This window comes from Anolis carolinensis, chromosome 3 (assembly GCF_035594765.1).
Source record: "Anolis carolinensis isolate JA03-04 chromosome 3, rAnoCar3.1.pri, whole genome shotgun sequence".
Classification (NCBI taxonomy): domain Eukaryota; kingdom Metazoa; phylum Chordata; class Lepidosauria; order Squamata; family Dactyloidae; genus Anolis; species Anolis carolinensis.
This window is the reverse complement of record NC_085843.1, coordinates 162,396,919-162,409,931: the sequence shown is the minus strand read 5'-3', so window position 1 is coordinate 162,409,931 and position 13,013 is coordinate 162,396,919. Positions and strand designations below refer to the sequence as shown.

Sequence of the window (13,013 nt, the reverse complement as noted above, 5' to 3'; positions counted from 1 at the left end):
ACATTTCTTTGAGTCATTCCAGCCAAGATAAATGAATGAGAAAGTGTCATCATCAACCTTGTCAGAGTAGAGTCGACCCTATCAACATACTATAGCAAAACTGAGAAATTACTACACTTACAATGCAGCTATTTCTTCAGCATTAGCAACAATGCATTTATTTTGGATATATGTAGGACAATAACATGGTCTCTTTCTACATCTGAGTACCTTCAAATCAGCAGAAGCTTCCTTTGGGAAGTGTGTATAACAATTAGTAGTGTTTACATAATGATAAATTTCAGTTCACCCACCCATGGGTTGGGCAACTTCTATATGTTACATGAGCTGATGTTTCCCCCTCGATTACTGGAAAAAGGAACCTTGATCTTACCTGTACAATGTTTATTTTCAGCCATGGAGGTGGAAACACTTTCACCATAACTGAAGGTACTGTTTCCTTTGGTTCTGTGGGAAGATTATAAGAGGCTTCTTTGTATAGTTTTTTTTTCTGTATGTTGTATTTCTTTCTTGATTTCTATGTGAATTATCTTCTTGACTATAATGTGGACTGAGGGTTTGATGGGAGGATTGGTCCCATTAGTGGTGCCTTCCTCAAAGTCTTATTTCTTGCCTACCAGAATGATGAGGGGGATCAATCCATGACAGAATGTTTCTGCCTCCATTGCTGAAAAGAAATGTCTCACAGTTAAGATCTATGTTCCTTTTTTTTGGGGGGGGGGGGGGGACACAAGTTGTGAGTGGTGCTTTAAAAACAAAGTTTGCACGTTGCCAGTCTTCCATTATATCAAAGGTAGGATACTGGCGTGCTTGCTGAGATAATCAGACCAGCATGGGTATATAATAAAAATGACTCTATTATTTGTATTTTCTCTTTAGGTCAAAAGCTGGACCAACTTGATGCATCCTGGGTCACATTGACAGCTAAACAGGTGGCAGATGTGATTGTGTGTGTGCTGTTCAATCCCAGTGAATTCTACTGCCAGGTGTACTGCCATAAAGGTACATATTAGTATGTTCTGCATATTCTGCCCTGAGCATAGATCTTACATTTTAGAGATTTGTGGCTTAATTGCAGCTGTGCTCTTTGTACCTTTTCATGTTCACGCCTTTCTTGTTCACGTAGCCAAACAATAGCCTGACAGGTATTCCCTTGCTATTCTTTCACTCATATAGCAGAGTATACAAACAATTACCCCTAGCTTTTTTAAAGGTAGAAAAGATGGAGGTTTTTTCTACTGATATTCTTATTCATGTCTTGCTGATTTTTCATTTAAAATGTGAATACACTAGAAATACAGAGTAGAGCATATGTGTCCCTTCAAATTCTAGATTGCAATTCCCAGCATTTGTCACCATTGACAGTACTGGAGGAGGAGAAGAAAAATATGCAGTCCAAAAACATGAAGGAGACAACACATATTCCCATTCTTAAAGTATGGAAGTATGCCTGGAATGCATAATAATTTAAGCTATTTACTGATAGTTTTTAAAGCTGTGTATTTAAACTACATTCAAGTTCAGTACTTTTTCTCTTAACACTTCACTTTATGCCATATGAACACGTTGCAACCGCATATTTATGAAACTTTAGTTATTTGAATCAGTGAATAGATTATTAATATTCTGATTATATTTTGACAACCATTTTATTATCTGAAGGGGTGAGTAAGGGTAAAGTATTTTAGTCTTACTTTTGCAGACTTGGTTGCACTAGAAGAACTTAATTTATCTTTAATGGAATACTGTGAGAAAGCAGCTCCATGTGTTTCCAAAATCACAAAGGGCGAGCTGTGCTGTGCTTATTACTCTGGTAAGTTTTATTTCTGTTTCTCATTTTGCTCTATATTATATTGATTTTTCTAGTAATTTGTATTTCTAAAAGGAATTGAATTTGTTCTATTAAATTATTGAGGGGAAGTTCAGGAATGTGCGTACGTAAGGTTTTAAATATTAAGTTGAAAAAGTAATAGATCTGTTTTAGGACTTCTAATGGCAAATTTTAAATTCCATTGTACAGTTGAATTTACCTGATTCAGATAAGTTAAATTAAAACCAGTAAAACAGTTCAACAGGATTATCTTGTCTTGGTTGAAGATAGATCTAAGTTCAAGTAAATTAGTCTGCTAAGTGTGGGAGCGCACAATTTTGGACCCATAAACTAGGTGTTATGGTGGCTAAGGATGTAGGAAGCATGTATGTGCTCTTTTTTTTCCTTCTCTCCATCTTTATTCTCAGCAAACCAGATACACTTTATTCTTCACTGCGTTACTAACAATAATGGAGGGGGGAAGTATGGTAGAATGGGATGGGGATTAGGGCATGCCTAAGAATCTGCCTGTTGTAATAATACAACGTTTTTGTGGTTTTCATGCAATTCAGCTGATGGTAGGTGGTACCGAGCCTTAGTGAAAGATGATGCTTCTATTGAAGTTCAATTTGTGGATTATGGCAATTGTGAAAAAGTTACCCTGGATAAAATGAGACCAATTTCAGCAACATTTATGAAACTCCCATTTCAGGCAATCAGATGTTGCCTATCAGGTAAAGTTCTCAACTTTAGTAGTAAACAGTCCGTCAAACAGCAAATAACTAAAATGTCACTAATAGTTCACTGAGCTTGAAACTATGAATATGGTATAATTGAAAGATTTGTAACCAGAGACAAATTCAGCATGGAGAAGCAGTCCACATAGTTTCGGGTGATTCCCTGTGTCGATGCAGGAATCTAGTCCTATGACAGGAGATACATCCTTTAGCACATGAAATAAGCCCCAGGAGAACAGGAGGGAAGGTGGTGGTGCTGGTTTTTCGCCTTTTCCAGAGGGGCCAGGGCTGCGGGTGAAAACTTTTACAAAAGCATGCCCATGCCTAACCCATCCCCCTCATAGCTCCGCTGGAACACAGTGGCCCTCACTCTGGCACAAATTAAAAAGGGGATTTTGAAGAAAGGCAGCTTCCCTTACTTTGCTCTTCATCAGAGAGTCTGAGGATGCATAAGGTTTGAATCAGTCTTGGTAATCAGTAGTAGCTTTCCTGTGGGAGGTGTTTTAGGCTTTCAATACCAGAGCAACATAGTTTAACCTTTCTATTATGATTATTGAAAAGACTGGCCTTCCTTTAAATACCTTCCTGGCCTTGTTTCCCAATTGAGACCAGGAGCAAAAGCCCTGTAAGGCCAGAATAACACCACACCCTCTTTCAAAATGGAGTCTCTTTTATAAAGTTTCTCTTGGTCACACATTCTACACCAGTGGTTCTCAACCTATGGGTCCTCAGATGTTTTGGCCTTCAACTCCCAGAAATCGTAACAGCTGGTAAACCGGCTGGGATTTCTGGGAGTTGTAGGCCAAAACACCTGAGGACTCACCGGTTGAGAACAACTTCTACACTAACATTTGCTCATTGAATATGGATGAGTGTGCCAAAAGATATGCATTTCAACAGTGTTGGAGAGGGGGTGGAGGTGTGCATTGCACTCTTCATCTGCGACCTTTGAGATTATCAGAAATGCTGGCATTCTCCAGAGATATTTTCTGTGTGCACGAGTAAAATAAATATTGTTGCACATGATATATTTCTGTATCTTGTGAACCGAGGAAGAAGTGGCTATTTTCTGGCATGCGTAAGCATTAAAATCTTTTTACTAGGAATAAAACAAATTCTACAGTACATTTGCTCACTTCCTTCCATGCTTCTCCCAGACCTCCACCTCCCCTCCACCCAGTTCCATCTCTTGCTCTTCCCCTTCCTTTAACTCCACCTTCCTCTGTCATTCTACAGATAGGAGAAAAGTGTTTGCATAATCTCAGGGAGCCAGCCACTCCTGGCCATTGCCTCTAACTTCTTCCAATTCAGCAAAAGGGCTTTTGCCACTCTTCTCAGAGAACAATTTTGATAACAGGATACAATATTAACCCTTATTTTTTAAAGGAGAGTCTATCCTAAGAGACCTAAAAGCAGTACTGACTCCCTCTATTTGTACTCCTTTGAAGGGAAGCACAATTTTTTCACCCTGGTCTTCAAAAAGCCCAGAAGTGGAGCCACAGTGGAGAGGGGGAGGGGTGTACTTCTTTTATGTTCTCCTGGGACAAACTAAGCTTTCTCCTTTGCCACTTTATTTAAGAAAGGGATTGTGGTACCTTTTTTTTATAACAGTAAATGTAAAATACTTTCATTGACACATTGATAACTTGAATCAATGTTTTGACTATAAAGTTTCTAAATTTATACATGAGTATATATAGTAGATGTAGTCCAATGGTACTTACCTCTAGAAAGTGTTCTAAAATACATCTTTGGTGACCTCAAGAGGATTATATGAAAATTAAAAGGTGCTTCACTTTCTTAGGTGTGTGCCCAATAAATAAGGAATGGAGCAATGAAGCGACAGCAGCACTTCAGAAGTGGATAGTTGGAAAGAAACTTCAGGCAAAAGTGGTTTCTTCAATAAAAAATAGTGCTGAAATTGAACTTACTGACAATACTACTGGTAGTCCAATACTGATAAATGACATTCTAGTTAATGAGCATTTGGCTTTTAAAAAAGAACTCATGTTAAATAAAAAAATGCCTTCAGTTGAATTAGCTCACGATTTTCAAGGTAATCAATGCTCCTAATCTTTTGAATGATACTAGAATCAAAATATATGTTTGTTTGCTTGCTTGTTTGTTTTTAAAGGCTGGGTTGCAACTGCTGGCTTGTTTAAAACGTTAGCTAGAAAATGTAAGAAAGTGTTGAATCATCAGCCATGTTTCACTAGAAAGTTGAAACTTGTTAATTACCATGACCTGATGCTACATTAAATATAAATCAACTTAAATGTGCATAATTAAGAATTTGAATGCATTTTAATTCAGCATGTCACACACTCTCAGCCTCAGAGGAAGGCAAGAGCAATCCCCCTCTGAACAAATCTTGCCAAGAAAACCACACAATAGGCTCGTCTTAGGGTTACCTTAAGTCAGAAATGATTAGAAGGCACATAACATCCTCCGTGATTGGATGTTGGGAGCAGGGGCCTTTCCACACTAGAGTCTCAGTTATCTGATATAAACAAGCGGGCACAATGTCGGATAAGCGAAACTGTTGGATAATAGGGAGGGATAGGCCTCCTCTCGCTCACCTGCCTTCCCTCGCTTGCTCATTCACTCACCGGGCCGAATCCTAGTTCTGCTGCCACTGTCGCCTTTGCAGCGTACCCTCCCTCTCTCACTCACTGGCCGGGTCTTAGCGAGGAGGAGGGAAAGGTAAAAAGAAGGCAGGTGAGTGAGTGAGAGATGGAGGAAGGGCAGGCTGTAAAAGTGACAGCAGCAGCAGAAAGAGGAGCCTGGAAGAGGAGGCCAGGCTCCTGCTTCTAATGCCACTGTTGCCTTTGCATCCTGCCCTCCTCCCTCTCTCACTCACTGGCTGGGTCTTAGCGAGGAGGAGGGAAAGGGAAAAAGAAGGCAGGTGAGTGAGTGAGAAAGGGAGGGCAGGCTGCAAAGGTGACAATGTGGCAAGCTCCTGCTTCTAGCTGTCACCTTTGCTGCCTGTCCCCCTCCCTCTCTCACTCATCGGCTGGGTCTTAGCAAGGAGGAGGGATAGGGAAAAAGAGAGCAGGTGAATGAGAGAAGGAGAAAGGGCAGGCTGCAAAGGCGACATCGGTGGCAAAAAGAGGAGCCTGGAAGACGTGGCCAGGCTCCTGCTTCTACCATCGTTGTCGCCTTTGCAGCCTGCCTCCCTCCCTCTATCACTCACTCACCTGCCCTCTTTTTCCCTCTCCCTCCTCCTCCTCACTAAGACCCATCGGATAATCCAGAGTGTCAGATGACTGGAAGTCAGATAACTGGGATTCTACTGTATTAAAATTTAGCACTATGGCTGCATCTTATAGAATCCTGCCGTTTTGTGAGGTACTAGGAGGTTCCATAGCATGAAACAGGGAGTTAGAAAGGAATCAAAGCAGTAATTGTGCAATTTGAAAGCATCCCAAATCCTATTTTATATTCACACTCATTGATGAAATCAATGGCAGATCATTTTCATTTTGAACCTATAGCATACAACAATTCATAAAGGTTGATTTCTATCTAATTTGATTTCTGTCTAATATTACAGAAATGTCTCTAAATGTAGAGTGGACAACAGTCAAATTTGCAGTTGGTGAAACAGTGTCTGTACGTGTATTAGATGTAATAAATCCTGAGTTATTCTATGTCATGCCAACAAAGCCCAAAGGTAAAGATTCATAGTCTGCTTCACCAACAAAAGTATTCTTTACCACCAGTTTGGATGTAACAGGAAATCATGGTTTTGTCACTGAGTAAGCAAAGAAGGGCAAATCTTGGTTTTTACACTTCTCTCTTTTCCCTTCTTTTTTTTCTGATGCCTTGTTAGAAGGAGACTTGATATTTCTGCTTCCTTCCTTCCCTTATAATTATTTGTAATTTATTATCAAATCTAAAAAGCTTCCTATTCTGTATACTGCTCAACATTTACGATCTTGCCTTTTATATTTTATCCCATCTCCCTCCACCTACACTATACTTATAACAGAGGTGAATCAGATTTGGCATATCAACTTCATGCAATGCTATATCTGATTCACCTGTGGTCATACGTATAGTAAATGAACTGATCACACCACGGGCCAATAAAAGCCACTTCCAATAATTTATTAAAGGAAAACCTAAGCATTTTGCTCACACCATTCTTCGGATAAAAACAATCCCTCCCAAAAAAACCCACCTTCCATTGAAAGCAAAAACGTATGGTTAGACTTCCAGCTCTCGAAGAGTAATTCATACCATAGATCGTCTCCTCAGTACCAGCTCAAAATATGCAGTAGTTACTTGTGGCTGTCAAGAGTCAGACGCCAGTTACAAAACAGAGTTTATTCCGAAGATAAGCCAAAAAATAACATAAACACAGGAAATATCCTTGAAACACTTCACTTATCAGTGTTTCGAGAGTAGATTGGACAATAGTAACTCAAAAACAAGCCACGCTAATTTCCCATGCTGCCATTCAATAAAAAACTAAATAACGCTTCAATTCAGCTTTGGAAAACAAATAGAGTTAATTGCTGGAAAATAAACAAACTAGAAAAGCAGTAAAACTGCTTCCACGGTGCAGCTAAGCCGAGAGCCTCAAAGGGATGATGAATAGCCATCGTCAGAAGAATCCAAGGTCAGGTCAGGAGGCAGCAGAAATTCCGAAAGACAAACCAGTAGTCAGAAGCCGGGAGAAGTAGTCAGTCAGAGGGCGAAGACAGAAGCCAGGTCAAATACAAATCCAGAGTCCGAAGAGGGTGCAGTCATCCAAACCAGGTCCACGAAAAGGCACAAAGATGGTATCAGCAGATCCGAATCACAGTCCAAGTCCAGTCTTCACGAAAGCACAGAGATCCCAATGGCGCCTCAGCAACACCTTGCCACACGCAAAGTGCAGTGGCCAAACATTCCCATTTTATTCCCCCTCCTCCTGGGTGACCAAACACTCACACCCAAACACCAGGTGTCCCAAATCTACTCAGAGTCTGAACTCCACACAGCTAGAGCTCGTGGATCTGGAGTACCTAGCAATTCGTCGGAGTCCCAATCATCCTGCCCACACTTAGCCCCATGAACACTTAAAGAACCATCCTCCCTTCTCCAAGCATCCCAATTGGGATCAGCTCCTGCAGAAACCCCAGGTTCAGAAGTATCCATAGACCTCAAATCCCCAGACATCTCCGGTGGCTGTGCCCATTCAGTGCCCGCTTCCCCAGCCACCACCTGTTCCTCAGCATCCATCTCCCCATCTGAATCTTCCTCAGAAGATCCCCCATATAGCTCTCTAAGTCGCTTCCTGCGCAACTCCTCCAGTGAACCCTCATCACGAGGGTTTTTTTTTCCTCTTCGAATTCCATCACCATCAACCATAATCCCCGAAGGCGCAGTCACAACAGTGGCTATGTTTTAAGTGTCAGGAGGTTGCTTCTAGAGGGGTGCAATACTACAGAATTCAATATTTAACTTTTAAATTGTTTGAAAATTGTATTTGGTTCCATTTTAGTGGATCTACAAGAGCTCCATAAGTTAATGACTGAACTTGCTGATTTCTGCAGCTTTCAAAATGGTCATCCCTTAAAACCAAAAGTTGGTGAACCGTGTTGTGCCAGGTTCTCAGGTGAGGGAATTTTATATCTATTTTTAATATACAAAATATTCTGTACTGCTTGGAGAGAGATGTCTTAGAGGCTATTTGAAACTACACATTGAAGATGTAATTTTCAATTATTATAGCATAGGTCAGAAGGTTGAAATGGCATTGCATGAAAGAGCCACAATGATCAGGGAGCTGATATACAAAATATCGGAATGACCAGAAATTGAGAAACACAGTACTAATGCCTTAGTTTCTCTTTAGTTCATGTGCTCCTCTGATGTAAGTTAGTCACAAACAATCTGGCCTGTACAGTTGCCAAGTGATGAAAGCCTTGCTGGCAATGTATCTAAAACATGGGAAATAGCTTTCTTGGGAACATGTATATGTGCTCCGCTATACCTGAGAGGTCTCTGTCTGTCATTTTTTTCTTAAAACATTAAAAAAACTCTATTCAACCTTTCTAAGATTGTCTCTAGAGCACAGAGGGAACAATTTAACAATGTTCTGCTTGAAATTGGACTGCCTTTTCCCAAACAGGATGTAACTGGAAGCCGTAGATGAGGCAATTCCTCCTTGAATGCACTGTAGAGACTATGGAGAGGATTTTCTTTAATTAAAAATTGGGGAGAAATTTCAGCACTACTGCTCATTCCTGATCCTAAAACTAGGGTAGGAGATGGAAGGATCTCCAAATATTGGACACCATGACATGGTGGATTTGCAATCCAATACTAAGAGAACTACGTTACTCATATGTTCATCTCTATTGGTCGAAAGAAATTCAGTGAATCAGGTTTTCCAGTTTGTACTAGGTGCAGATATAAATGAGTGCTCTTTGGTAATGTCTCTTTTAAAGAAAAATTGGGGTGTGTGGGTGGAGGGGAGGGTGGTATTGTGTATTCAAACAATGAACTTAGAAAAATAAACTTTTAATTTTATTTTCTCTATTTTCTAGGTGATAACAAATGGTACCGTGCTCTTGTTCTGAGAATTTTAGTTTCAGAAGTGAAAGTAGTAAATGCAGACTATGGAAATGTGGAAGTGTTGCCATTTTCTAGACTACTGCCAATAACTTCAACCTTTTTGGAATTACCTTTTCAAATACTGAAGTGTTCCTTAGCAGGTAGAAAACAAATCAGTGATATCTGTCGAGTATTACATTTATGATCTGAATGTGTTTCTTTGTTTAATATATCATATTTAGATTTACAGATCTATATTCATTTGTTAATCCTAACTACAACAGACCCATTGAATAAGTGAAAACTCTGTAGGTGCTAACCTACCAGGTTCCCATTTTTTCAGCAGGTCTACTGTGAATTGGGACAAACAACTGGTTTTAAGCTACCAATTTGAATCTCAGTATAAAATCAGCCTTCCTTATCCACAGATTCTGTATCCATAGTTTTTACCATCCATAGCTTGAAAAATAAAAAAGAAACAGAGTTTGATTTTGCTATTTTATACAAGGGGCACCATTTTATTATACCATTGTATGTAATGGGACTTGAGCATCCAAAGATTTTGGTATCATGGCCCTGATGCAAAACACAGTTTTAGTTACATAGTTGTACTGTTATCCCATCCCCCCCCCCCCCACTGCCACTGCCATTTTCTGGGGTGTTTTTTTTTCTTTTAGAAAGGAAGGTAAGTTATAAATTATAATAAATTTGTGCCGTGTTCCACAGAGCAGGCATTGTGCTTCTCTTCAGCATTTCTTCATAACTGAGAAACTGACTTAATGTGACAATTTAGAAATAGGGACTTAATGTGGCATTTTAGATTCTTTATAATATCTGAGCAATTCTACATGTGATAGATCCTGTTAGCGACAGCCAGAATAGCAGTGACCTTTAAAACGGAGGACTCTTAAGCTCACTGTGTTTGCCCGAATAAGCTTTTTCTCTCAGGAAAGCACAAAAGTATGCAAGCTGTATTCTAGAGGTAGGCAAAAATGTTCAGATCTAATTCAATACATGACATTATTTTTCACAGTGTTTCATATATAATTAAGATATTGAGTATGGAAAAAATATTGACATTTCAATATTGTAATTCTATAAACATCTACTGGCAACCCAACTGAGCTAAATAGACTTACTTTTGTTTGGAATTACACTATTAGTAATCTAGACTTTAATTTAAGATTTATCAATATTCTAGGGATTACAGCACCAGCAACAGAGAAGATCAAAAGTCTCTTATTTAATGAGTGTGTCATAATTACAGTAAAAGGAGTCAATAAAAATATTCATGAAGTAACTATCCAGAAAAATTGTGAAAATCGTACTCTAGAAACAGCAGATGAAATGGTAATTGAAAACTCTGTCTGCTGCATCAGTGGAAATCGTAAGTACTTTACACAAGCGGCAATTCATGTTTCTGGTATAACTGTACATGCTTTGTGTTAGGATTCATAATATCTATTATCACATGCATAAAAACATGAGAAGTCATTACAGTTGATTCTCCATTTACCAACATCCATGAGGATTAGTAGATGCTGGATAAATCTAGTTTCTGGTTGCTTGAGAGTTACTACTAAAATAGGCCTAATTAATATTATATTCCCTGTTATATCATGCCATGAACTCTTTATTGATGTGATATTAATATTGAAATACAGTAATTAAAAGCAAATTAAGTCAGATAAAGACAGACAAAATGTTTACACATGTGAATTGGCAGGAGTCAAATGTATTCGAAACATGGGCTTAATGTTAATTTTTATTTTAAAGTATTTCTTCTAAAGTTTTGTTGGTTGCTTGAGAGTTCCAGTTGGTTGAGTTCCAGTTAACTGGGAGTCTATTTAAGTGTACAAAACTGGAAATATCTTCCTATCATCATTCTCAGTGCTTATTACAATGGATTTTATGTCTTTTAGAATGTGCAGAGAAAGATAAGTTCTGCTTTACAGATTGGAAAAAGCGAGTAAGTATTGAAAATTTAAGTAATTGTTTCCAGACCTAGTAAAATTGTGGTTTTGAGATCATTATCCAGATCACTTTATACATGCCATGAGACTAAAATGTCTGTAGCTGAAATGTGACAGAGAAACATAATGTTGAGATTTCAGTGCTTTTCATCTGATTTTGAGTGAAGACTATAGAGATAAAGATCTCTTTGGAACCAAACCCAAGGTTGTAATTTAGCTCGGTTTTGAGATATATAAAATTAGCAGTGTTAGACATTGGCTTTTAAAAAAACCCTCAATTTTTCACAAGGAAGATAAACTTTGGTAATGGTGATTATGCAAGCACAGCATGAAAATTCACCTGAACTAATATTTGGAAAGTTTGTATGTCTTCAGTGAGATATGTCATTCTCAGGATGGCACAAGCCACTTTGAATCTTTTTCAGGAGAGATAAAGTGGAGTATAAATATATATTATTATAATAATAAAGGAGGAATCCATCATGATTGGATTCCTCCTATTTGCTGTCCCAACTAGCAGGAGTCCACGTTTCATTTTCAGTTTGAAACCTGTCCTCCTTCAGCAGTTCATTATCTCTTGCTAACAAGCCCAGTATGTTTTTTGACCCTTCTCCAATTGTACAGAGATTATTAAGAAAGAGATTGACAAAATATAAATATAAAGAAGTCCCAGCAATGGCTAATAAGCAAATTGGGGAATGAGAGGGGAAAAAATGGATCATCCAGTTGACTGCTACACAATGCATCACTACGGTTGAAAGAAATAGTAATTTAAAAAAGACATTTCTGACCTCAAGTGAAAATGAAGCAGGGGAATATCAGTCTTCAAAACAAAAACAAAAATGGAGACAAGAAAATATGGTAAAATAATTTCCCTATTTCATTGCATAATAGTCACACTTTTTCGCATTTTGGGAGGGAAAGGGATATAGCTATTACGCGATCACAACTACTATGCAGTGAAAACAACCCTCTCAAAGGGGGCTTTTTTCACAGTGTAATAGTCCCTTTTAGGGCACAACCATTCAGGTAGATTATGGCTCACCTGCCCGCACGGTTGCGCCCTTAAAGTGTAACTATGGAGGGGAGAGGCAGACAGGGTGTTCAATGCCTGTTCGCTTCGAGCTTGGCCATGGCAAGCCTCTGTAGTTCAGGGTGGAGAGGTGACTGGGCAGTTGAACTTACTTGCCTGCCTTTCCTCTGTACAGCTACAAAGGGCCTCCTTCACATAATACCAGCACCCATAAACTAAGGGTGCTATACTATTATCCAAGGAAATTTTTAAAAAAACTGGGACCCAGAAAAGGGTGTGTGACTATTATGCAATGAAATTTGGTATTATGGGAAAGAAAACTAGTGAAAGAAATAAGGCAGTAAAGAAATTGTTGTACAGTTGCAGAATGTACTTAGACATAGGTCACCTAGTGTCACTTTTTGAAATAATATGAGCAAAAGAAAGCACTGTTCAATTGTAACTTTGTGATTTCTTGTTTTTCCAGGTTGTAAAGCTTGAAAAGATTGTTAATTTTCTACTTAAAGATCGTTTTGGTGAAGATGAACCTCCTGAAATTGCAAAATTTTTAGAACAATAAAGGCTCACTATAATACATGTAATGAACTATATAACACAGTAGTGGTTCCACACATAAGTAGTACACAATATGAATATTAGAGCATCATATACATGTAACATACACAGAAACCATACTCAGTCCTAAGGTATATAACTCAAAAGTATCTAACTCAGTATTATAAATCAAACAAAATGATACAAGTCTCTGCAGTCCTAAAAGGTTAGGATTGGCTAAAAGGCAAACTGATTCAGAGTCTCTGCAGTTCTGGAGGGATTCCTCAGGACTCCACAGGTTTTGGATCAATAGTGATGCCAAGTAGACAGAGTCAATGCTGATGTAACTCCTGAGTAGGTGGTAATATATCCGTTCACAC

The 13,013-nt window shown here is 38.7% G+C and overlaps 1 protein-coding gene across 11 annotated transcripts in view; it reads left to right on the top strand.

Moving 5' to 3' along the window:
• The window catches only part of tdrd1 (tudor domain containing 1), a 66,533-nt gene extending 53,743 nt beyond the window's left edge, over positions 1-12,790 (top strand). For 4 of the 11 annotated variants that reach the window (XM_016995067.2, XM_062975698.1, XM_062975697.1 and 1 more), the window contains 10 exons: positions 880-1,002; positions 1,703-1,813; positions 2,383-2,544; positions 4,352-4,603; positions 6,101-6,220; positions 8,039-8,152; positions 9,087-9,254; positions 10,295-10,480; positions 11,016-11,062; positions 12,566-12,789. In XM_016995067.2, coding sequence (XP_016850556.2) covers positions 880-1,002; positions 1,703-1,813; positions 2,383-2,544; positions 4,352-4,603; positions 6,101-6,220; positions 8,039-8,152; positions 9,087-9,254; positions 10,295-10,480; positions 11,016-11,062; positions 12,566-12,658 — 1,376 coding nt within the window. In that variant the 3' untranslated portion in view covers positions 12,659-12,789. Of the gene's footprint in view, positions 1-879; positions 1,003-1,702; positions 1,814-2,382; positions 2,545-4,351; positions 4,604-6,100; positions 6,221-8,038; positions 8,153-9,086; positions 9,255-10,294; positions 10,481-11,015; positions 11,063-12,565 lie in introns of all 11 variants that reach the window. The other 7 variants (XM_062975700.1, XM_062975695.1, XM_062975703.1 and 4 more) reach the window with 5 other exon arrangements.
• The last annotated feature ends 223 nt before the right edge of the window (positions 12,791-13,013 follow it).